This window comes from Folsomia candida, unplaced genomic scaffold (assembly GCF_002217175.1).
Source record: "Folsomia candida strain VU population unplaced genomic scaffold, ASM221717v1 Fcan01_Sc050, whole genome shotgun sequence".
NCBI lineage: Eukaryota > Metazoa > Arthropoda > Collembola > Entomobryomorpha > Isotomidae > Folsomia > Folsomia candida.
Genome location: NW_019091242.1, coordinates 353648 through 380034, shown reverse-complemented (window position 1 = coordinate 380034; position 26387 = coordinate 353648). Strand labels below are relative to the sequence as shown.

The window sequence follows — 26387 nt, the reverse complement described above, 5'->3', positions numbered from 1 at the left end:
GTTGAATGGAATAGTTAAAAGGTGTCACATTTTGAAGCCAACACTCGCAATTTTTGTGAAAGGGTGATAATAATAAGTTAGTTCCAGATGTTGAAGTTCTTAGAATCGTAATTTTCATAATTTTATTATTTCAGGTTAATATTTTTTAATAAGTTTAAGTTTCAAGTTTCCTACTAAACTTGAAGAAATTTTTGTGCACATGTGAATAATAAGCAGATTTTGATGGATTTAGAGTAAAGCTAAAAAAAAGTGTAAAGTTCGAAACCAAAATTCGCAATTTTTATGTAATGAGATCAATAATTTTATTAAGATTTTGCTTTTTTGTGTCATAATTTGATGATTAAGTTATAACTTTATATTCAAATTAATATTTACGTACATAAATGCACAATTTTCAAATTATTATTAATTTCTCGAACACAAATTTGGATTATTTATGCAAAATAAATTTGTACAGAATTTTTACTTGTTTTTGTTTTTAATTTAACTAGTAACTAATTTGAGATGATTATGCAATAATATTCAAATTTTTGTATTTTGAGGTTCATATATTTACATAAATTCATGATTCGCCAAGTTGTAAATTACATTTTATACGCAGAATTCTATTGAAAGTAGTTAAAAATTGTTCAGGTTTGAAGCCATCGTAATTTTTATGTAATGATTTTATTAAATTTATACAGATTTAGGTTTCATTGCGTAGAGTTTGAGAGGATAAAGTCGAAATTTCATTACTTTGACTATATTATGAGATTAATATTTACGTAATAAATTAAGAATTTTAAAATTCTAAATTTCGAAATTTTATACTCTAATTTTATTACTGATAAAATTTCTGCAGGTGTAAAACTTCGAAGCCAATATATAAAAATTTGGAAAATATATACATAATTAATAAATTTATACAGATTCTTGCTGCAGCGCTTGTTGTTTGAGAGCATGAAGTCATAATCCGCATAATTTTTATATTTTCAGAATAGTATTTATTTAAATTCATAATTTTAATATTCGCCAATTTCGAAATTTTGAACGTATAAATTTTGTTGGAGTTAATAAAGGTGGCACACTTTGTGACGATCAGATGGAAAGGATTATTTATGAATTTGATGAGGCTGAAGTGGTGTCGAAATTTTTTTAAACGCAGATTTTTATATTTCCAGATTAATGTTTACGTAAATTCATAATTTTCAACTAAACAACTGCGAAATTTATGTATGTTTGCGAATTGAATACTCAGATTTTTATGCGATTAGTAAAGTCGAGTAGTTAAAAAGTGTTACAGTTCGAAGCTAAATAAAAATATTCGTAATTTTTATGCAAATAGATTAATAAATTTATGCAGATTTCTCTTTAAGCAGCTGTATAGTTTGAGAGTAATTGAGAACATAAAGTAATAATTTTCATATTTTCAGATTAATATTTACGTAAATTCATAATTTTCAACTAAACTATGACGAAATATATGTGTGTAAATTCCCAAAGTTCAGATTCTTCGCAGCATTTTTACGACTATCCCCAAGAATAATTATTAATCTAAACAACTCAATTAATCTTATTGCATAAAAATTGTAAATATTGGGCTCCAACTGGAACATTTTTTGATACTCGACTTGACTAACTCCATAAAAATCTGCGTGCAAAAACTTCGTCACCACTTTAGTCTCGTCACATCCAGAAAATAGTCCTTTCCATTTCATCGTCACAAAGTGTGTGACAACAAAAATAAACCCTGTCTCACATGATGTTATGTCACTCTATTTTGCGAATATTACGCAGAATTGCTCTTCAAAATCGGCATCAATTCATTTATTTCATTGACGACATTGATATTGACATTGACAAAAATTTATCAGACTAAAAATGTCGTAGTTTGAAAATGACGGAAATAAATTTAAATGCTTAATTTTAAATGCGTCTTTTAGAATATAAGCCAGATTTTTGCCTCAGTTTAGTCTTCATCAAAAAATTCGTCACAAACTGAGACAAGTGACAACAAAATAAACCCTGCCAAATACGATGTGATGCTGTTTAATTTTGCAAATATTACACAGAATTGGATTGCAAAACCAGCATAATTTCATGTCATTTAATTGACGACATTGATATTACCAAAAAATTGCAATGTAAATGACATATCATATCCAATTGAATTTTGAGCCCTTGTTTTTGTTGATGATGATGACATGATGCCGACCATTTTTTTGAATGGGGGCTCGTGCCGTGTTATCAAATGTTATCAAAATGTTTTTAAAATGTTATCAAATCAATAATATCGAGACTATAAATGTCGTACTTTCAAAAAATAAGAAGATTCCAAACTTCTCGTGCAGAAGTAGGGACCAAATTTGCATAAATAATTAACCCTTACATTTCTTTATTTTTATTATGCATAATAAATTCAAAATTTTCATATTTACCAACTTCGAAATTTTATACACAGATTTTTATGGTATTAGTAAATTTGAGTAGTAGTGACATAGCTTATCGTAATAATAACTTCTTGGATAATAAGCCATTTTTCCTGATTCAACATTATAATTGCCCCTCTTGAAATCCTATATGTCAAAATTTTCAGAATTTAATAATATTACAAAAACTAAGATGTAATGATGTGTTGATATTCTCATTCAAATTAAATATATTTGTAAATAAATATAGAACCATCTTCTATATTATAAGCGAAAATGTCTGTCTGTTACGGAAGTGAAAGTAGGATGAAATCAGGTACACTCTAAGAAACTCGGTAACTAAGTTATTACCAGGCGGAGTATCTATGTGACTCTACCGCATGGTAATTTATTTATTATTGAGTGGTTGACATTTGGTTACCAAACCAGTAATATCCCCGGTCGCGAAATTTGAAAATATTACCAGTTGGTAACAAAATGTCTACCACTCAATAATAAATTAATTACCATGCGGTAGAGTCACATAGATACTCCGCCTGGTAATAACTTAGTTACCGGGTTTCTTAGAGTGTATGATTTCATGTGTGGATGATTCAAGTTGAGTAAAAGTTAATTTTTCCAGGACTACGCCCCCAGGTGCTAGGGGAGTGGTCCGATTGACCCCAAAAGTTGGTTGGATCCTCTACCTGGGGTCGTATGTATCATACCGGAAACTGATCTCGATTCGTTCAAAATCTTACCATGTACCATTACATTTTTAAGTGTGCAGCTAAAAATTTTAAGAACAGCAAATCGCTGACTTTTTGGAGGGATCGGGAGCTGGTAGCATGCAAAGAGTTTTGTAAAATTGTCAAATTCCATGTTTTTACTTAATGGAAATATGCATTATGATTTTAAAATAATATTGTCATCATTAAAGTAAAAGCAGGTGACATTTTTGGGAAATTTTTCGTAACATTTTTTTACTTGACGCTTTCTCCTGTTTGGATATCGGCCGATTATTGCAATTAGCCCCGAAAAACCTATGTAAATTTATTAATCTTTGTACAAAGTTTGCGAATAGTTTTATTTAGCTTTGAATTATTACATTTTTCTTTTTACTAATCAACTCAACTAATTATATTACAATATTTAAATTATGCAGTAAGGATAAGTGAAAGGATAAGGGTTCATTTTTAATACTTGGAGGGGTCCAGATTAGGCCTTTTTTGTCCGCAAAAAGACAAAAAAGGCCTAATCTGGACCCCTCCAAGTACTAAAAGTGAACCCTTATCCTTTCACTTTTCCTAATTCTATTAGAATCAGGGTATTTTCATGTGTTCAAAAATTTCTTCATAGTTTTTGTCCAAAATTTTGAATTTATGTAAATATTAATCTGAAAATATGAAATGTGAAAATTCAAACGCTGGGGGATTAAAGATCTCCGGAAATGGAGTTCGAAGAAAGTCCAACCCCACCACCACAACTTTTTGCACAATTTTCTCCTGTCAATCTCCAAAGGTAGATAGAAAGACAAGCAAATAGAATCACCATCAAGGCACCCGCAATCATCAACATTCGCTCGATTCGATCAATTTTTGCAGTAACTTGTTTGCCCACAGAGTCCGTAATCTTGAAAAAATGTTCAGAACCAATTTACATATACACTGTGTCGAACTCAACACGGGTTTTAGAACACTCTTAGAAATGGGGTTACGATTATAACCAAAAAGTAAACCTATGTGACTCTACCGCCGTGGTTATAAATTTTGTCACCAACTGGTTATGAATTTATTACCTCTGGTGACAATTTAATACCAAGTCGGGGAAACTTTATAATTAGTCTAGTCAGTGACAATTGTTGCCACTTAATGACAAATTTATAACCACGGCGGTAGAGTCAGATGCGTTTACTTTTTGGTTATAATCGTAACCCAATTTCTAAGAGTGATGAACAAAGAGAAGGATAAAAGGCAAAAAAATCCCGAAACTAATGAATGCCATTCCTCCTTTTCTATCCTTCTTAATCGAAAAGAAAGTTGAATATACCTTTCTCTCCAAGTCTTCCAACCCGCGTCGGAGTCTTTCATCATTAATAGCAATTGAGCCTCCTGCCGTTCCCGTATCTCCTGGTCGTGCCTCAACAGCAACGTTTACCCTATACGTCTCAAATTGTGTCCCACTGTGCAGGATTTGCTGTAAAAATTGGAAAAACGTGTTATGTGCGTACCTGTTCAAAAATTTAGTTTTCATTCAAAAGTGAGTCATCCCGATTTCTGAGTGAAGATTTTCATTCACATTCAGTCATTTTCATTCCAATTCATTTCATTTCACTTCATTTCATCGGACTTCATTTCTTACTTCGCCCCATGTATTAAGCATAGGGTGAAAAATGAAATGAGTGAGAAATCTTTTCATTCACAGTCATTCATCCGAAATGACGGAATCCTTCAATAATTTTCGTTCAAATGACAGGAAATTCATTCTCATTCAAATGACGGGAAATTCATTTTTATTAATAATCATGATAAATCAAATGAATGAAGTGAACAGGTATGAACTTGACAAATTAACTTACCCGAAAATTATGTCCCAAATCATTACTGTTTTCTACAGAGGTCAGCATATTTTGCGGAATTATAACAACTTGTACTTGAAATCGGTCCTTCGTCATGGTCGCGGCTGCAACTCCGGAGTGGGTTTCAAGGCTCACAAACCCTTTTGCATTTCGATTCAGTACAAATATTATCGGCTTTACTCGATACCGCGATGGAGACGTGGTCTTAATCTACATAAATGCAATTTACATATTTATGTACAATGCGATCGTGTCAAGTGTAACCCTCGGATTTGGTTGAAATTTTGAAATTATGTGGTCCAAGTCAATACAACCCACGTTTCTTGAGGCAATTTGTGCGATGGTCAGAATTTGCCAAAATATTTTAGGATAAACTTAAAAAATATGCGATTTTTAGCACGAGAAGAGAATTCAAGTTGTTTGCTTCCTCCGCTTGGTAAAAATCGTCCATTTTTTCAACTTTGACCTCAAATATTTTGACAAATTTCACACTCTAAATAAATTTGATTAAAATTTACTCAATTTTGAGTAAAATTGCCACCAAAGCAACTATTGAGTAAAATTTACCCTGACAAAGGTAAAATTTACTCAAGGTTGAAAGATTTTTGCTCAATCTTGAGTAAATTTTACCTTTGTCAGGGTAAATTTTACTCAATAGTTGATTTGGTGGCAATTTTACTCAACTTTATTTACAGTGCAACCATCGCTCGAACTGGCTCAAGAAACGTTGTTTGTAATAACTTGGACCACATAATTTTAAAATTTCCACCAAATCTGAGGGTTACATTTGACACCATCGCATTGATACCCGTATTTCCTTTATTTTCCTCCAAACCAGAATGACATGAACTTGTCTTACATACCTTAATAATAAGCGCGTCTCCATTCGGAGATATATTTTGTACAGTTAACTGAGCAGCATATTCATCATCGGCGGATTCGCTGGGTCGGAACATAACGCGATCTTCGACATCTACTAGGCAGTTGTCTAATGAATCAATTCAGGATTAGTTTGATATTTGTATGTAAGGAATGTCCAGGTTTTACATAATATGTGTAATACGGATCAAGGTTTTGAATTTTGCTGGTATTAGTGGTCGTATATATGTACTTACTTGAGCTGGAATTCGGAATTGCTGTGCCACCAGAAGCTCTGTCCGGACTTAGGTCGGAGTATTCGGTACTTGTTCTTCCATTTCCGGCAAATTGGGCCTACATTAAAAGTTTTAAATAGACTTCGAGATAACATGGGCAGATTTGAGCCAAGAAATAAAGATAATTATGGGTAATTGATAAAGCGTTAAAAGAATAAAAGTGCATTGAAATCCTCATACTGTAAAAAACCCACAGAGATGAATAGGTTTCAAAATCGTCATTTGAACATATGGAAGAAGGGGAAGTTGAGACACAAAAATTCAACCTCAAAACCCACATACAATGGCACCTTAACTCACGAGGAATTATTGATCTTTGATTAAGAATTTTGATTTTTGTTTTTCTTCCTCGAGAAAATATTTAGTTTTTACTTATTTTTTTCACTTGTTTTATAAAATATTTTCTGATGGGAGAAAAAAAATCAAAATTCCACCCTAGTAACTTTGTAAACCTAAGAATTATCAATTTTTAGGTGCATTAAAATCTTCATATTGTACAAAACCCACGGAGATGAATAGGTTTCAAAATCGTCATTTGAATATATCGAAGAAGGGAAAGTTGAGATATAACAATTCAAACTCAAAACTCGCATACAATGCCACCTTAATGTACATAAAATGTATGAAAAATGCCGTCTCACCCGATTGCTCTTTGTTTTTGTTTCCATCCCGTTTTGTACATTTGTTGAGTTATTGTTAACCGCATTTCGCCCGGATTTTTTAGCCGGTTCATACTTGAAAACATAGTTGTCCGTTCCACCCCATTCGACAAGTTGATTATCAACGTCTATGTAGTCCTTTAATGTCTTTTTGTCCTGAAACTTGACTCTGTCCACGAATTTTTCGGGAAGCCAGGTCTTGATTATTTTCCAGGCCGCATTTAACAACCACGGCATGGAAAATATTACCAAGTAGTTGACAAAGTACGGGTAGTAAGTTTTCAGTAGTGTAATCAGGTATCTAACAAAATCCTTTAAAAAAATGATGGGTTAAAAATATGATAAGAAAAAATGATGGGTTTACTGATCTATTTTTGCTATAAGAGGTTTAAGTGATTACACGATTACATGAGCCGAATAACCTGAACTGTACAAGGTGTTCTAAATTACTTAATACCAGATTATTTTAATTTTCACGTAATTAAGTAAAAATCATTCAATTTCGTGTCGGGAATTTGGGAAATTGAGTGAGTTTCACGTCAAAATAAAATGGATAAAATGAAGGTGTTCTAAATTATTTAATACAAGTTAATTTTAATTTTCACGTAAAAATCATTTAATTTCCCAAATTCCAGACCCGAAATTTACGTAAAAAAACAAGTAAAAACCTTTCAATTTCGTGTCTGGAAATTAAAATATTCTTGTGAAGATTAGAATTAACTGGTATTAAATTATTTACAACCCTTTATTTTATCCATTTTATTTAATTTTGACGTGAAACTTATTCAATTGTTTAAATTCCAGACACGAAATTGAATGATTTTTAGTTACGTGAAAATTAAAATAAGGGGATATCCATAAATTAGGATTTTCTAGACCCCCCTCCCCCCTTTAACATGTTTCACATAGGCACGATATCATTGGAGCCTTGGACCCCTTCCCCCCTGTTGCGTGACATAATTTATGCATGGTTTCTAAACTGGTAATAAATAATTTGGAACACCTTGTGGTGCGGGTAATCGTGGATCATCTGATAAGAGGAACTGTATTTTACCATGTCCATATTACTCCAGCCGGTATTCGTCATGTCGAATATTATCGAAATCTGATCGCTCTTAGATTCTTTTTCAATCCTTTCAAACGCGTGAACTACAAGTTTTTGGAGGTGTTCAATCTCCACGGTGCCTTTGGTGTGGTTCTGGGCTTTAAAAACCAACAATTTCTTTCCCCACTTGTCCTTCCCCCGGATAAAAAGGACTCCCTTTTCCAAGAGGTCCCTTGGAATATTGGTGTCGTCCAAATCATTCGTTCCGAAGTCCTTTCTCCATTGACAACATTCGTACAAAAGGGTGCTGGCTGTGTCCATATTGGATTCTGCGTGTGCTATAAACCTTCGCATCCACAGTTCATCCGATTTCACTCGTTCCAGGTCATTCGGATGGAAACCGGGCGACTGAGAGGCAACCTTGTCATTGAAATTTTTCCTGAGTGTGGCAATCTGTTGCGGGGTGACGGCATTAATTTCTTCCATCTTGTCGACTTTGTTCAGAAGCTAAGTAAGAGATAATCACAGACATACAGTGGCGAGCAAATTAAATTGTACGGTAGAAAAACTGTTCTATCTCGCACATTGGCCACGATAACAGCTTGAAAATTTGCCCATAAAGATTTTGGTTGGGTGCCGTCCCTGTTTTTGAAAAATGTTGAAAAAACCAAAAGTCACAATTTTGAGGTCATTTTTTTCCTTGCAAGCTTTATTTTTGGATCGATAGCTCAGTTCAATGTGAACATTTTGATATCTTATTCAGTTCTCTACGATTTCTTTGAAGAAAGTTATGAAATTAAAAAAAAACGAATTTTGAAAAGTTTAGCATACGGAGAATTTAGAAAAATCTGCAAAATTCGCTTTTTAAAAAATTCATAATTCTCTTCTAAAAAATCGTATAGAACTGAACAGGATACCAAAGTGTTTACATTTGGCTGAGCTATCGATCAAAAAATAAATCCTTCAAGAAAAAAAATCACTCTAAGAGTTTAAGTAAGCTTTTAGGTAACAAATTATGACCATTGACTTTTTTTACACTTTTCAAACAACAGGAACGGCATCCAACGACAATCTTTATGGGCTACCACTCTGCAAATTTTCAATTCCTTATCATGGCCAATTGCGAGATAGAACGGTTTTTCTACCGTACAATTAAATTTGCTCGCCACTGTATGCTAATTAATTGATTTTTATTTTACGTTTCACTAATTGATTCACTGTATGCAGACAATCACAACGAAGAAGAGCATTAAATTTTTGACTAACTTACAATCTCGCTTAACAATTTGAACCCACTTGATCAATTAGAATGTAATTATTCAAAGGTGGATTGACAATTTAACGATTTCTCAATACCATTGAAAAAAATAATCACGTATATGCACAAATTGTAATATTGAAAGTACTTATCACACGAAGCTTTGTAGTGTAATTGAGTTGGACTGTTGTAAAGTTAAATACTGCAGATAAGGTTGGGAGATAAGGTCTGAGAAAGATAGGGCACGGATAGGAATAAATATTTCACCATTGGAATGCTGGACTTTAACTTGTCCACACTTTTCCGATGTCACGTAAGATTCTGCTCTGTCATTATCACTTCTCTGACATTAAGGGTGCTTTGGATGACGATAATCTCACTCTACCCCTATTCATTGTCTTCAAATGCAATTTCTAAAATGTAATCAATTCCAATTTAGTTTTGAGATAAATGCTGCTTTTGACATTTTAATGCAAAGTTAATTTTTGGTACTGACAAGTCGATTTGAAAAAAAATTAGCGAAGTTTGCCATTTTTTTGCTATAAGTTTCTTCAAAAATGAATTGACCATTTATTAAATCTAGTATTAAGTATTAAGCATGGGGTGAAAAATGAAATGAGTGAGAAATCCTTTCATTCCCAGTCATTCATCTGAAATGACGGAATCGTTTAGTCATTTTCATTCAAATCACAGGAAATTCATTTTCATTCACTATCATTCACTATCATAATCATTCACACGAATGAAAATGAACAGGTAGGTATGCACCATACATCTACAGAAAATAAAAATTTTTCATTCAAAAGGCCCAAGGCCGTAATACCGATTTCTGCTGAACATTTTCATTCACATTCAGTCATTTTCTATCAAATTCATATTATTTCACTTCACTTCATCAGACTTCATTTCTTACTTCGCCTATGTATTAAGCATAGGGTGAAAAATGAAAGGAGTGAAAAATCCTTTCATTCAACTCATTCATTTCAAATGACGGAATTTTTCCGTCCTTTTCATTCAAATGACAAGAAATTCATTTTCATTCATTTTCATTCACTATCATAATCATTCAAATGCATGAAAGTGAACAGGTATGATTTCATGATTGTGATATGAAGGTTGAGTAGTTGTTCAAAGCCGATATTCGCAATTTTTATGCAAATGAGATTAGTACAGTTGTAAAGATCCATCACCTCGATTTTGACCATGACTAATTTGAAATTATAAAATAGTCATTTTATACTTTTAAATTGGTATTTTCATAAATTCATAATTTTCGACTAAACTATGACGAAATTTTTGCATATTTGTAAATACGCATATTTTGATCTTTGTAAAGTTGATTAGTTAAAAATCTCGCAGTTTGGAATAAAAATATTCGCAATTTTTGTGCAAAGAGATTAGTAAATTTGTACAGGTTTCCCTTTTCCCAGCTACAATTTGAGACCCGATTGAGAGCATAGAGTAATAATTTTAAGATTAATATTTACGTAAATTCATTATTTTCGACTGAAATATGACGAAATTTTTGCATGTTTGTAAATACGCAGATTTTGATGCAATTTGCTAAGTCTTAGAGCTAAATATTTTACCGTTCAGAGTCGCATAAAATTATTCGCAATTTTTATGCAAATAGATTAATAAATTTGTACAGGTTTCTCTTTTCCCAGCTCCATTTCGACAGCAATTTAGAGCGAAAATTCATAATTTTCGACTAACAATGGAGACGCAAACCATGTTCAGCCCAGATAATTTTTTGACCTTATTAGTTTGAAAGAGCAAGTCTTTACAAACAACATTTGGTTCGGCACTTGGGCAGATGCGCAAATTTCAGCACGTTATGGGCGCCGCAAGTTCGCAAAAACGCACGAAGTTGAGCTCGCGCTGGGGATTGCCCGAAAAATCGTGCGTTTTTGCAAACTTGCGGCGCCCAGAACGTGCTGAAATTTGCGCATCGGCCCAAGTGCCGAACCAAATGTTGTTTGTAAAGACTTGCTCTTTCAAACTAATAAGGTCAAAAAATTATCTGGGCTGAACATGGTTTGCGCCTCCATTGTAAGCTATCATGAAATTCTTCCATCAATACTTCCATTCAACTCGATTACGAATCTGTATAACTGAATTGATCTCATTGCAAAAAATGCAAATATTGGGTTCGAACTGGAACATTTTATGGCTACTAGACTTTACTAATTCCAACAAAATCAGCGTGTAAAATTTCGAAATTAGCCAACATGAAGATTATAAATTTATTATGTATTTATAAATTTGAAAATATCAAAGTATGCAAATTACTACCTTATGCTCTCAAATTTAACTACGAAATATTTTACTAAATCTGAAAATCTCAAATCTTCAATTTTAATTGGGTGGAGTTTAACGCCGAAATTGGAATTTGGGAAAAATCATGTAATTGTAATTAAAATTAGATGGAAATCCGCCATTTCGTAGTTTTTACTCCTAGTTTTCTTTCTGCAGGGATTTTATCTCAATTAAAATTAGAATTTAAGAAATTTTTCAAAATACTATACCACTCTTGATAAAAGATTGATCGAATTCTTTATTAACGCCTGAAAAGATTAAAAGTTTTAATCAATATTTTTTAATTTATTCTTTTGAAACATTTTTGAAACTATGAATTGCATACAAATTGCGAAATTTCGTAGGTTTACTTTCCTCGATTAAAACGAAAATCGATTTTATCAAATCTCAAAAAATGGAAATTGTAGAAGATAATTGCGCAAATTTTAATTAAAAATAGATAAATACAATTAATATGAGATTTGCTGGGGTTCATTAAAAACTTTTTCTGTTCCTTACACTCTTAAAAAAATCAATAACCGTTGGTATTGATACGTGACTCTACCGCGTGGTATTGATCCGGTATTGAGTTAATACTACGTGGTAAAAAAATTAATACCAATTAGTATTAAAATTATTACCATGGGGTATAATTTCAATACCGGTTCTATACCAATATGGTATAACTGTTTAATACCAAGGCGGTAGAGTCACGTATCAATACCGTTAAGTTTTTTTCAATACCAAGTTTCTAAGAGTGTATTTTTTAATTTATTCGTTTGAAACTATGAAATAAAAGAAATTTTGAAGCTTTTTTTCGGTGTTTCAGATTTCGAATGGAAAAATTCGAATCTTTCAAATCGATTTCGTTGTCAACGTTTGACGCACGAAATAAAAATTGTAAAAGGTAGTTGTACGAATTTTATTAAAAATAGATGAACAAATTACTCTTTGCTTTTTATTTATTGTTATATTGTCTTTTTGCTTCTTTAGTTTATTAATTTTGTTCGTAATTTCCATGATTTGATAATTGGTAGTTTGAGCATTGAACGGTAATAATTTAATATAAAATATTGGCGAAAATGAAAATTATGAATTTATGTAAATCATACCTTATAATATTTATTTTAACTAAACTTGAATAATTCCAGCAAAATCTGCGTATTAAGGTTTCAGCATATTTCGACAAATTTCGGCATATTTTGATCAGTGGAAAATTTTGAATTTATGGAAATATTAATCTGAAAATATAAAATATCAACTCATTTGTGATTTCAAATTAGTTGTGTTAAAATTGAGAATTTGAATTTGAAAGATATGTTTAGCTGTATGAATTAATTTCATTTTATTAAACTTGTAAATATTGGGTTCGAACGGTGACATATTTAAGGTGGTATAGTATGCGGGTTTTGAGTTTGAATTGTTGCGTCTCAACTTTCCCTTCTACCTTATATTCAAATGGCGATTTTGAAACCTGATCATCTCCGTGAGTTTTTTTTACAATATGAAGATTTTAATGCACCTAAAAATCGATAATTTTTAGGTTTACAAAGTTGCGCTGGTCTGATCTTTATGTTTTTCTTCCATGAGAAAATATTTAAGTTTTACTGATTATTTTTCGTCTATTTTATATGTATTTTCTCACGGAAGAAAAATATAAAGATCAGACCACCGCAACTTTGTAAACCTAAAAATTATCGATTTTTAGGTGCATTAAAATCTTCATATTGTAACAAACTCACGGAGATGATCAGGTTTCAAAATCGCCATTTGAATATATAGAAAAAGGGAAAGTTGAGACGCAACAATTCAAACTCAAAACCCGCATACTATACCACCTTAACCACTTAACTTGAATAGTTCCCTGAAAATCTGCGTATTTATGCAAATACAAAAATTTCGTCATAGTTTAGTCGAAAATTATGAATTTATGTAAATACAGATATGAAAATATGAACACTTTTACTTAATGCTTTCAAATTATAGAATGGCAAACAGAATCTGTAAAACTTACAAAGTAATTTGCATAAAATTGCGAATATTTTTATTTGGCTTCGAACTATGACACATTTAAAATTACTTTACTAATTCCATGAAAATCTGCGTATTTACACAAATACATAAAATTTCATAATAGTTTAGTCGAAAATTATGAATTTATCTAAATACTAATTTGATAGTATCAAAATTACTACTTTATGATTTCAAATTATTCATCACGATCGGTCCATCAATGGATCTGTACAACTGTACTAATCTCATTTGCATAAAAATTGCGAATATCGGCTTTGAACTGGGACACTTTTCAACTACTCAAATTACATGATTAATTCTAATTCTATTACAATCTGGCGTATACAATTTCGAAATTGTCGAATATGAAAATTATTAAAATATTGTGCAAATATTAAGGTGTCACAGCATGCGGGGATTGAGTTTGAATTGTGGTGTCTCAACTTTCCCTTCTTCCATATATTCAAATTGGTGATTTTGAAACCTGTTCATCGCCACAATAAATTTAAAATAGATGCAAAATAATAAGTAAAAATTAAATATTTTCTCATGGAATAAAATAAAATCAAAATTCTACCCTCGTAACTTTGTAAACCTAAAAATTATCGATTTTTAGATACATTAAAGTCTTCATATTGTTGGAGATGCCAGATATCTGTATACACTTAATAATCTCTTTATATAAAAATTGCCAATATTGGCTTCGAAATTTGCCATTTTTTTTAACTACTCAACTTTACTAATTCCCGCAAAGAAAGGCAAAACCTGTATAAATTATTACTCTCGTTACATTAAAACGGAAAATATTTTATTTGGACTCGGACTGTGACACTTTTTAACTAGGAAATTTTGCTAATTCCGTCAAAATACGGGTATTTACAGAAACAACAATTTCGTCGAATTTATGTAAATATTAATTTGAAAATATGAAAATTACTATGCGTAGTTTAAGCTTAATTTATACTAGGCTATTAACGCCGCCTAAACTTATTTGATTGAGAAACAAAGTCTGCATAAATTTATTAATCTCGTTAGATAAAATTTGCGAGTATTTTTATTTTGGTTCGAACTGGAACATTTTTTAACAAAGCAGCTTTACTAATTACTGAAAAATCCGAGTATTTACATATGGACGCAAATTTCGTCATGGTTTACTCAATTAATAATATGGAAAATGCAATTATTTTTCAAAATTCAATAACTTGGAAAACTGGTTCAAGTCATTTGCCAAATTCTGGTCCAAAATAATTTGTAAAATTATTTCCGGTGATATTTGACCAAAATTTGGACGAGTTTGAGTCAAAATCCAAAATTAGCAAAAAATTCGCACATTTTTGCTCGTATCGCGAAAACTGTCCATGCGCCTCCCCAATTTTATTTCAGATTCTTTATGTACAAAAAATTACGGAAATTTTAAGCCATCAAACTTGAAAATCGCTCCATTGCGAAAAAACACTATTTCATTGTATATATCTATCTTAAAAATTCTAAATTTACGTAAATATGAGTCTGAAAATATAAAATATGAAAACTAGAAAAACTTTATGATTTCAAATTAGTACTGGGTTTGCAAAATCAGTTCAACTGTAGAATTTCATTTGAATTAAAATTTCAAATATATTGGGTTCGAACTGTGACATTTTTTAGCCACTTATTCAACTTGGCTAATTAAATTTCGAAATTGGCAAATATGGAAATTATGAATTTATATTAATTTTTAACAAATATTAAAATATTAAAATAATTTTTTTTGAAGAAGAATGCATAGATTGTCAGGACAGGTCATTTATTTATTGTAAATGTGACACTAGCTTTCGCAATGTTTATTATTTCATCAGGTCTTTTAATTAATGGTTAAATGTTTAAATTAAATTAGATTAAGTTAAATGTCAAAATTTAATGCCTTTTAATTAAAGTTATTATTTTAAGCTTCCAAATTGTAAACACATAGAGAAGGTCAAAATCTGTATTTCATTAATCTCGTCACATAAAAATTACGATTATATCTTTTTCGAAAATTGTTTAAACACTCAACTTTATTAATTCCATGAAACTCTACGTATTTGCAAAAATTTTGTCATAGTTTAGTCGAAAATTACGAGTTTATATAAATATTAATGTGAGCATATAAAATATGAAAATTCAAATTTTATGATATCAAATTAGTAATTGGGAAATTACAGATTTTATAAATCTGTTAAACTGCATAAATCTCATTGCATCAAAATTTCAAATGTTATGACAATTTTTTAAACTACTCAAGTTACTTTACTAATTCTGGCATATAAAATTTCGAAATTGGCGAAAATGTAAATATTAATGTGAGCATATAAAACATAACAATTATAAATTTATGACTTCCAATTACCTGTACAACCGTATTACCCAATTTCATCGCGTAAAAATTACGAATATTGGTTTCGAACTGTTGCAGTTTTTTTAACTTTTCTAACAAAGTTGTGAATTTATCAAGTAAATTTATGAGATGAACTAGTATTAAGTAAAAATAACAATTTAATTACTTTAATTAACTAATTAATTATATACTAGTGATGAGAGGGGCTCGTGCCATTAATAATATCCAGATTAATGATTTTCATATTCGCCAATTTCGAAATTTCATATGCCAGAATTAGTAAGTTAAGTGGAGTAGTTTTAAAAAAAATTTATAGAATGAGATAGATGCAATTTTAAAGATTGATTGCATCTGTAATTGAATAATTGATAATAACTAATTTGATATCATAAAATTCTAATTTTCATATTTTATATTTTCAAATTAGTATTTACGTAAATTCATAATTTTCAAGTCAACCGTGACGAAGTCTAGTTGACTAATTAAAAAAATGGCATGCCAAATAAAAATATTTGCAATTTTCAGTCTATTAAATTAATAAATTTGTACAGATTCGTTAATTTGAAGTAAGTGAAATAATTTGTAATCAAAACGTAATTATTTTCATATTTTATATTCCCAGCTTAATAGATATTTACGAAAATTCTTATTTTTCGTCTAAACTACGACGAAATTTTTGTTTGTGTAAATACCCAGATTTTAATGGAATTAGTGAAATTGAGTAGTTAAAATGTGTGTCACAATCCGAACCCAGAACAAATATTCGCAAGTTTTATGTAAAGAGATTAATATAATTTTACAGATTTTGTATGCATGGTCGTTATAATTTGAGAGCACAAAGTGCAAAGTAGTAATTTTCATATTTGCAGATCAATATTTACAGAATGTTCATAATTTTCGAGTTAATTAGGACTAAATTTTGTTCATGTTTAAATATGCAAATTTTCTCTGGAATTATTAAAGTTGCATAGTTAAAAAGTGTCATAGTTCGAAGCCATATTATTTGTATGCAATGAGATGATTAATATAGTCGTACAGATTTCGCTTGTACGCATAAATAATTTGAAATAAAAAAATTCTAATTTTCATATTTTATATTTTCAAATTAGTATTTACGTAAATTCATAATTTTCGACTTAACTTTTGAAAGTGCGAAGGTGAATACAAATATTTGCAATTTTTATCTAATAAGATTAATAAATTTATCGATTCAATCGATCAAGCCCAACTCTTGAGATCGGAACGTAATAATTTTCATAATTTCATATTCGGGTTTATAAATAAATTCATAATTTTCAAATATCACCAATTATCCAAAAATCGATAATTTTTAGGTGCATTAAAATCTACAAATTTTAAAAGACAGAGGGCTATGAACATCTCATCTCTCGCCATCTCATCTCACACTTATCTTCACATGAGATGAGATAAGATAAACTCATCTCAAAAAGTCGTAAATCTATAAATATGTATAGCGAACGTTTTTATTCCGCTTCGAACGGTGACATATTTTTAACAACTCAACTTTACCAATTCCATGAAAATTTTTTTAGTTACAAAAATTTCGTCATAGGTTAGTCCACAAGGTTGAATTTATGTAAATCTTAATCCGAACAAATGAAAATTATTATTATATTTCTTCTTCCTCCAACTACATATATCACTGTAATAACTGTTGTTGTAGTGATTGATATCACGTAGTGTGTGCAGTCCCATATTTTCAAAGTGCATGCGCACAATGAAAAAGTAAGAAGAAGGAACCCTACTTGCCACGTCGCGGGTCCGGTAATCTTCACTGTTGATTTCATGGTAGTGTTGTGCTGTCGCCATCTTAGCCCGTGAAAAATTGTAATTTTTTAAAGAAGATTTCCAGTTTCTTTTTCAACATAAGAGGTCCCATTCGGTCACCAGGTAAGTCTAGAGTAATTCCCATGAATTGAGGGTATTTTTATTTAGAAAATATAATTAATTGTGAAGAATTAAACAAAATAACTCCGAGCCACCTTGAAAAGGTGACGGAGACGTGGTGTCCCGCGCTGGCCCACATTAATTTTAATTTCCGATGTTTTTTGGTTTTAACAGCCATGTCGGATTATAACGAGTTAAAAGGTCAAGTAGAATCAATGTCCATATTTATTGCGACTCAGCAAAAAGAGCTGGATTCTTTGAAAGAAGCAGTAGGGAAGAATGATATTCCTCAAGGACAGACTCCAAAGGACAAGGGTTGGTCACTTGGTCTCTCAGACGAGGAGGACAATTCTCAGGAGTAGGAATCTGAGAATTTTGCAAATATGTTTCAAGATAAACCACATGGTAATAATATTGCACGAAAAATAAAATATAATTTTATCTCTAAGTTTAAAATCTAAGAATGAATTCATTAATTAGATGGTCAGGACGATAACGAGCTGGTAGAGATTATGAAAGATATTGAGGGCAGCATTGAATATGGTCCCGATCTGCTTCCACAAATCTCTGAGGGGTTTTCAAAAACAGTTAGTCGTCCTTTGACGAAGGAAATTGCCCAAAACTCAAAGATCAGATAAATATCCCGTCCAACTGCAAGGGTTTTGCTGTTCCGAAAATGAATTCTGAAATCTGGGCCCATTTACCTACGGGTGCAAGGCTGGCAGATATCCAAACTCAACAAGTTCAACAATCAATTAGCTTTGGTCTAATTACGTGGCCGAAATTGCAAATGAGGTTGCCACTCACTCAAATGAGATCCCTCAAGAGGTGAAGAAAAGGATTTTGAAATTAGCTATTGATGGAGGAAATATTTTGGGCGATCAGCTGCAGGCGAGCAATATGAAACGCCGTCAGGAAGTGAAAAAATTAATTAATCCAGAGTACAGTGCAATTTGCAACAAACAGGTGATTATTATTATTTATTTACTCAATATGTTACATCGTAATAATATTCTGCAATGAGAAATAATTGATAAACAGTTGCCAGTATCGGAATATCTTTTTGGTGACAATTTGAGCGAAACTTTAAAGACGTCAAAAGCAGCTTCAACTGTTATTCGATCGTCAATGACAAGGACTACTCGGTTCCGTCCATACAATTTCTCAAGAAATACCGGAAATTTAAACTTCCAACGCCCGTTCCCACGATTCCAGACCCATCGAGGGACGCAAGGGCAGTTTCGAGGTCAAACTCGGGGACAATTCAACCAGCGAGGATTCAACCGAGGAAATTATCCACAACGACAATTTCGACAACCATAAATCAAAATATTACAAATGAGAAGGCAGGTAGATTAAGATTTTATGTAGAAAATTGGAAAACTATAACTTCTGATGATTTTGTACTTAAGGCTATTTCGGGCTATAAATTAATATTTAATCACACACCTAGTCAGGCCAAAGAACCTAATATCCCTAAAATGAATGAAGTTGAATCAGGTTATATTGATTCATGTATTAATGAGATGGTTAGCAGTGGAGTTATTCAAATCTCTAAAGAAGAGGAAGGTCAATTTTTATCTAGCATTTTCACAGTTCCTAAACCAGACGGTTCTCGTAGGTTTGTTCTTAATTTAAAACTTTTAAATAATTTTATTCTGGTTGATCATTTCAAAATGGAAGATATAAGAACTGCACTCGCATTAGTGACACCAAACTGTTATTTTACCGTTGTTGACCAGAAAGATGCTTATTACATGATTCCAATGCATAAGAGTTCTAGGAAATTTTTGAAATTTCGGTGGAAAAGTATTCTATATGAATACTTATGTCTTCCATTTGGATTGTCATTAGCACCATGGCTATACACAAAGGTTTTAAAACCTGTTCTGGCTTATTTGCGATCCAGACTTATAGTTAACGTATCATATCTAGATGATTTGCTAACAGTAGGAGAAACATATGCAGAATGTCAAAGGGCTACTCAGATAACAATTTCATTACTTAAATTCTTGGGTTTGTCAATTAATGATGAAAAATCAAGATTGATTCCTTGCCAGAGAGTAAAATTCTTAGGTTTCTTAATAGATTCAGAATCAATGGAAATATCTTTACCGGACAAAAAGAAAACACGAGGATTAGAAAAATGTCAGGGTGTCATAAATATGAGTTCTGTTCCTCTTCAAAATTTAGCTGAGTTGATTGGTACATTAATATCATCGTGTCCGGGAGTAGAATATGGCCAAGTATACACTAGAAAGTTAGAAATGGAGAAAATTGATGGCCTTTTTATCTCAAATCAGAATTATAATCACAAGGTCACCATTTCTGATGAAGGAGTCGCAGATTTAAATTGGTGGATAAAGAATATTTCTCATTCTAGAAAGAAAATCAGGCAGGAAGCATATTTTTTAACCTTAACAACAGATGCATCTCTAACTGGCTGGGGTGCAACGAGAGCAAGAAGATCAACTAGGGGTCATTGGAATTTCAATGAGGCTAAAAGGCATATTAACGAACTAGAGTTACTTGCAATTTATAATGCATTGCTGGCGTTGGTAGATTTTACAGATAAATCAGTTCTTATTAGGTCAGACAGCACCACTGCAATATCGTACATAAATAAATATGGGGGCTGCAGATCCTATCAATGTCAGGAGCTTGCAAAAATTATATGGCAGTGGTGTGAAAAGAGAAGAATTATAATATTTGCTTCTTACATTAGCACAAAGGATAATATTGTTGCTGATTCACTTTCACGTTTGGATATCGATAGTTATGATTTTAAATTAGGGGACAAATATTTTTATAATATTTGTAACAAATTAGGTAGCCCCGTAATTGATCTCTTTGCCTCCAATAAAACAAATCAATGTGCTCGCTTCGTTTCTTGGTTCCCTTGTCCGGACGCTGAATGGGTGGACGCATTTACTAAACCATGGGGAGAATTCTTTTTTGCATTTCCTCCCTTTAAATTACTCACTCGAGTTTTAAAGAAAATCAGGGAAGAGCATTGCCAGGGTATTGTAGTTGCCCCAAATTGGCCAAACCAACCGTGGTTTCCATTATTTCATAACTTAAAGATTTCAAAAATAATTATTATGAAACCTGCTAACGATCTTCTTTTTTGTCCATATTCTAATAGGAGTCATCCACTGAGTTTCAAGACAACATTAATGGCAGCACTATTGTCAGCCAATCATTTAAAATATTGAATCTGCCAGATAACGTCATTTCAATTCTAAAGTCATCATGTAGTGCCAGTACTTGGAAACAGTATGAATCTTCTCTTAAAAAGTGGATATCGTTTTGTAATGTTATGAAATGGAATGTATATGATAATGAATTGTCAAAATATTTGTCGTTCTTAGCTAACATGTACGAGTCAGGTTTAAGTTATGCTTCTATAAACACTGCTAGATCAGCTTTGTCAGCAGTTTTTCCCGATATTGATAATTGTAAAATAGGCGAACATAGGTTAATTACTCAGTTTATGAAGGGTATTAGTAAGTTAAGACCGCCCACACCTAAATATTCATTAACATGGGATTCCAGTAAAATGCTCGATGTGTTGAAATCATTAGATAGTGAAACAATTCCTTTACGAGAGTTGACTCTTAAGGTATTAGCATTATTAGCGTTAGTTACGGCTCAAAGAGCACAAGTGTTTTCACAAATACAGATACACGACATTTTATGGGGAGATCCAATTCAAATCAAGATTCCTTCAATTCTAAAAACAACTACGATAAAAAATCCGAATCCAATTTTAATCATCCCTTCTTTCGAGAACAAAAGTTTGTGTCCGATTTTCAATTTGAAAATGTATGTAGAAAAAACTAAAATATTGAGAGGAGAAAGTGCTAATTTATTCATATCTTTTGTTTCTCCATACAAACCGGTCACATCTCAGACCATTAGCAAATGGTTGTGTAAAACTTTAGATATGGCTGGAGTTGATTCAAGTATTTATACAGGTCACAGTTTTAGGCACGCTGCGACCTCAAAGGCATCAAGTCGTAAGGTAAATGTTGATGCCATTTTTCAAAGAGTTGGCTGGAGCAATCGTTCAAATGTATTTGCTAAACATTACAATAAGAAAATAGATGATAGAACCACTTTTGCAAATTCTTTACTAAGTAATTAAATTAAAATAATGATATAATATTTAAGTTTGTATTTACATATGTAACAGGTCAAGGATGCACAGCAAATTATTTGGTAGTAAAAACTGTTTAAACAAGTTACATATTTGTTCGGTTTTTTATTTTTTCGAATTTCATATTTACTTTAAACAACTACAACAGTTATTACAGTGATATATGTAGTTGGAGGAAGAAGAAATATAATTGTGGATTTTGCGAGGGCGGCCGTAGGCCGCGTGAAGCAAAATCAAGATTATATGATTCTTCCGGAAACGGAATATATCACTGCCCTCCATCCCTCCCCCACTAATTAAAATATGAAATTCGGTGACTTTGAAATAGTGAAGATTACCGGACCCGCGACGTGGCAAGTAGGGTTCCTTCTTCTTACTTTTTCATTGTGCGCATGCACTTTGAAAATATGGGACTGCACACACTACGTGATATCAATCACTACAACAACAGTTATTACAGTGATATATTCCGTTTCCGGAAGAATCATATAATCTTGATTTTGCTTCACGCGGCCTACGGCCGCCCTCGCAAAATCCACACTTTTATGCTCTCAAACTATAACAAGGAAAGACAGAATCTGTAAAACTTACAACGTAATTTTCATAACAATTGCGAATATTTTTATTTGGCTTTGAACTGTTACACAATTATAATTACTTCACTTTACTAATTCCATGCAAATCTGCGTATTTACAGAAATACATAAAATTTTATAATGGTTTAGTCGAAAATTATGAACTTATCTAAATACTAATCTGATAGTATCAAAATTACTACTTTATAATTTCAAATTAGTCATGATCAACGGTCCATTGAGAATATCTGTAGAACTTCACTTGTCATCTCATTTGCATAAAAATTGCAAATATCGGCTTTGAACTGGGACACTTTTCAACTACTCAACTTACATGATTAATTCTAGTTCTATCAAAACTTTGCGTACACAATTTCGAAATTGACGAATATGAAAATTATGAAAATATTGTGCAAATATTAAGGTGTCCTCGCATACGGGTTTTGAGTTTGGGTAATTGTGTCTCAACTTTCCCTTCGTCTGAGTATTAAAATGGTGATTTTGAAACCTGTTCATCGCCATAATAAATAAAAAATAGATGAAAAATAATAAGTAAAAATTAAATATTTTCTCATGGAAGAAAAAAATATCAAAATTCTGCCCTCGTAACTTTGTAAACCTAAAAATTTTTGATTTTTAGGTGGATTCAAATCTTCAAACTTTAAAAAACCACGTGGATGAACCGGGTTCAAAATCGCCATTTGAATATATGGAAGTAGGGAAAGTTGAGACACAACAATTCAAAATCAAAACCCGCATACAATGCCACCTTAATATGAAAATATGCAAATTATTACTTGATCCTCTACAACTAGTACCTGTATAAATTTATTGATCTACTTATACAAAAATTGCGAATGTTGGCTTCGAAGTTTGACATTTTTTAATCTCTCAACCCAACTAATTCCAGCAAAATGTGCGTATTACCGCTACATTGCTAGATTGGTTTTTCCGTTGTAACACGTTGAGTTAGAGCAGGTCTGGAGGAGTTATTTACCCATCCTCCCCCCACAGAATATAGATTCTACATTTGGCCCACCTGGGGGATGGCACCTCCGCATCATCATCATCAGCACATCTCCTGGCATCAAAAAATGATGATGAAAGCACATAGGTGGCGGTGGCACCCCCATTTGTGCACCAGAACACACCATTCTGAGCTGCGTCTCCACAAACTTGATGCTCTACGACGGTGTGCACAAATGGGGGTGCCACCGCCACCTATGTGCTTTCATCATCATTTTTTGATGCCAGGAGATGTGCTGATGATGATGATGCGGAGGTGCCATCCCCCAGGTGGGCCAAACGTACACCGAGTGATTTGGCTCTCCCCGTTCTTCCATAAGCGTCACTCGAATACATAAGATCGATTCTTCTGGTAGAATCTATATTCTGTGTCCTCCCCCCAAGCAGCCCATATAGCACAGCGGTCTTCGCGGTAAGCCTCCAAGTTTTGGGGTCGTGGGTTCGAACCCCGGTCGCGGTATCCTCGTTTGCATTTTTCTTGATTTTGTAGACCTTTTTTTTAGTGGGGGTTTCATAACTTTGACATATGATGACCTGGTTACTATGTGCACCGAAACCGAATTATCCTAATATTTTACACCAGTTCATTCTATTTTGGCGTTCAAATTATTAAATTTGGATATTTGAATGATTTTCACGCCAAACTAAAATAAAGTGGTATTAAATAATAGGATCATTCGGATGATTCGGGTAATATAATCGAAGTAAATTAGCCGAATCATCCGAATTATCCTATTATTTAACACCACTTTATTTTAGTTTGGCGTGAAAATCATTTAACTATCCAAATTTAATAATTTGAACGCCAAAATAGAATGAACTGGTGTAAAATATTAGGATAATTCGGTTTCGGTGCACATAGTCACCAGGTCATCATATGTCAAAGTTATGAAACCCCCACTAAAAAAAAGGTCTACAAAATCAAGAAAAATGCAAACGAGGATAAATGCCGCGACCGGGGTTCGAACCCACGACCCCAAAACTTGGAGGCTTACCGCGAAGACCGCTGTGCTATATGGGCTGCTTGGGGGGAGGATGGGTAAATAACTCCTCCAGACCTGCTCTAACTCAACGTGTTACAACGGAAAAACCAATCTAGCAATGATATTATTGTAAATTGTGCATTGTTTTTGTGTACTATTCCATATTTAACGTCATCAAATATCTTAATAGCAGCTCATCTAATTTTATGGTAACCACCATCTAAGTTGGTGGCTAAAAAGGCTAAAGTTGGAAAAATTTCATCCATTGGCGAATTCGGCTAAAAGTAGTGGCAAGTTTAAGCTAATTCGATGGTGCATTAAATTTAACCCTTCAGATTACTATTTACGTAAATGCATAATTTTTATTATACTTAGAAATTTTATAACTTTTATTTAGACACGTTGATTCGATGTTAATAGTATTAATAAAGGTAATTAAAGTTAGTTAATTAAAGTGTAATAGTTCTTTGGTAATATATTCGCAATTTGTATGTAATGAGATCATTGAAATGTAGATTTTTACCTTCTTTGTTTGGGAAAATAAAGTAATATTTTTCATATTTTAAGATTTTTAAAAATTTATATTTCAGATTAATTTTCACATAATAAATTCATAATTTTCATATTTGCAAATTTCGAAGTATAATACGCACATTTTGCTGGAATTAGCTGGGTTGAGAGATTAAAAAATGTCAAACTTCGAAGCCAACATTCGCAATTTTTGTATAAGTAGATCAATAAATTTATACAGGTACTAGTTGGAGAGGATCAAGTAATAATTTGCATATTTTCATATTAAGGTGGCATTGTATGCGGGTTTTGATTTTGAATTGTTGTGTCTCAACTTTCCCTACTTCCATATATTCAAATGGCGATTTTGAACCCGGTTCATCCACGTGGTTTTTTAAAGTTTGAAGATTTGAATCCACCTAAAAATCAAAAATTTTTAGGTTTACAAAGTTACGAGGGCAGAATTTTGATATTTTTTTCTTCCATGAGAAAATATTTAATTTTTACTTATTATTTTTCATCTATTTTTTATTTATTATGGCGATGAACAGGTTTCAAAATCACCATTTTAATACTCAGACGAAGGGAAAGTTGAGACACAATTACCCAAACTCAAAACCCGTATGCGAGGACACCTTAATATTTGCACAATATTTTCATAATTTTCATATTCGTCAATTTCGAAATTGTGTACGCAAAGTTTTGATAGAACTAGAATTAATCATGTAAGTTGAGTAGTTGAAAAGTGTCCCAGTTCAAAGCCGATATTTGCAATTTTTATGCAAATGAGATGACAAGTGAAGTTCTACAGATATTCTCAATGGACCGTTGATCATGACTAATTTGAAATTATAAAGTAGTAATTTTGATACTATCAGATTAGTATTTAGATAATTATTACAATTTTGTAAAAATTATTTAATTATTTATTCTCAACGTTCCACTAAATCTGTATAAATTTATTAATCTTCTTATATCAAAATTTTTATATATTGGCTTCGAACATTGGCACTTTTTAACGACTCAACTTGACTAATTCCAGGAAAACCTGCGTGCAAAATCTTCGTCACACTTTAGTCTTGTCGCATCCAGAAAGTGTTTGTTTTAAGCAAAACCTGACAAAACTTTGTAGATTTCTTTTTCTCGCATTAAAACGAAAATGAATTTTTTTAAATTCGTCAACGTGTGACGCCAAATTTGGAAATTATAAAAAATATAAAAGCACAGATTACATAAAGCAATTTTCTCCTCTTTGGATGTACATATCTTTGTGAATCATGCAAATTAGGAGATCGCGTCTTTCGCAAATTTAATACTAATTAAATTTGTGGTAGATTTACATTACTTTGTTCAAAATTGGAGAGCATACGCTGAGAAACCTACATTCTCAGCTTGGATCAAATTGCACGAGACACATTAAGAATTAAGTATATATTTTTGTTTATTTACAAAATTACAGCATTTGCAGTCTGGCTGAA

The 26387-nt window shown here is 32.0% G+C and overlaps 2 protein-coding genes across 3 annotated transcripts; one reads left to right on the top strand and one right to left on the bottom strand.

Annotated features, from left to right (window-relative positions):
* Nucleotides 1–3388: 3388 nt before the first annotated feature.
* On the bottom strand, nt 3389–9229 carry LOC110862215 (motile sperm domain-containing protein 2). 2 transcript variants are annotated; one of them, XM_022111399.2, is made up of 8 exons: nt 9094–9229; nt 7833–8330; nt 6761–7090; nt 6081–6177; nt 5829–5953; nt 4966–5175; nt 4437–4583; nt 3389–4019 (listed from the first exon to the last, which is right to left on the bottom strand). In XM_022111399.2, the coding sequence occupies exons 2-8, from the start codon at nt 8307–8309 to the stop codon at nt 3822–3824; spliced, it is 1584 nt and encodes a 527-aa protein (XP_021967091.1). In that variant the 5' UTR covers nt 8310–8330; nt 9094–9229; the 3' UTR covers nt 3389–3821. The 2 variants fall into 2 exon arrangements, with proteins under 2 accessions (XP_021967091.1, XP_021967090.1); XM_022111398.2 differs by having other exon boundaries at nt 9023–9216.
* Nucleotides 9230–17832: 8603 nt separating this feature from the next.
* Nucleotides 17833–19220, top strand: LOC118433382. Its single transcript, XM_035845294.1, has 4 exons — nt 17833–17971; nt 18137–18243; nt 18416–18622; nt 18698–19220. The coding sequence occupies exons 1-4, from the start codon at nt 17833–17835 to the stop codon at nt 18977–18979; spliced, it is 735 nt and encodes a 244-aa protein (XP_035701187.1). The 3' UTR covers nt 18980–19220.
* The last annotated feature ends 7167 nt before the right edge of the window (nt 19221–26387 follow it).

What these genes read in the sequence shown, in the direction of transcription:
- LOC110862215 (XM_022111399.2), bottom strand. Translation starts at nt 8,309, where the DNA reads ATGGAAGAAATTAATGCCGTCACCCCGCAACAGATTGCCACACTCAGG. An exon ending in AATTCCGAATTCCAGCTCAA is followed by an intron (nt 5,954 to 6,080) that starts GTAAGTACATAT and finishes TTGATTCATTAG; the next exon opens with ACAACTGCCTAGTAGATGTC. An exon ending in TGGAAGACTTGGAGAGAAAG is followed by an intron (nt 4,020 to 4,436) that starts GTATATTCAACT and finishes CATTTTTTCAAG; the next exon opens with ATTACGGACTCTGTGGGCAA.
- LOC118433382 (XM_035845294.1), top strand. Translation starts at nt 17,833, where the DNA reads ATGTCGGATTATAACGAGTTAAAAGGTCAAGTAGAATCAATGTCCATA. An exon ending in ACAGACTCCAAAGGACAAGG is followed by an intron (nt 17,972 to 18,136) that starts GTTGGTCACTTG and finishes TTCATTAATTAG; the next exon opens with ATGGTCAGGACGATAACGAG. An exon ending in GTGCAATTTGCAACAAACAG is followed by an intron (nt 18,623 to 18,697) that starts GTGATTATTATT and finishes ATTGATAAACAG; the next exon opens with TTGCCAGTATCGGAATATCT.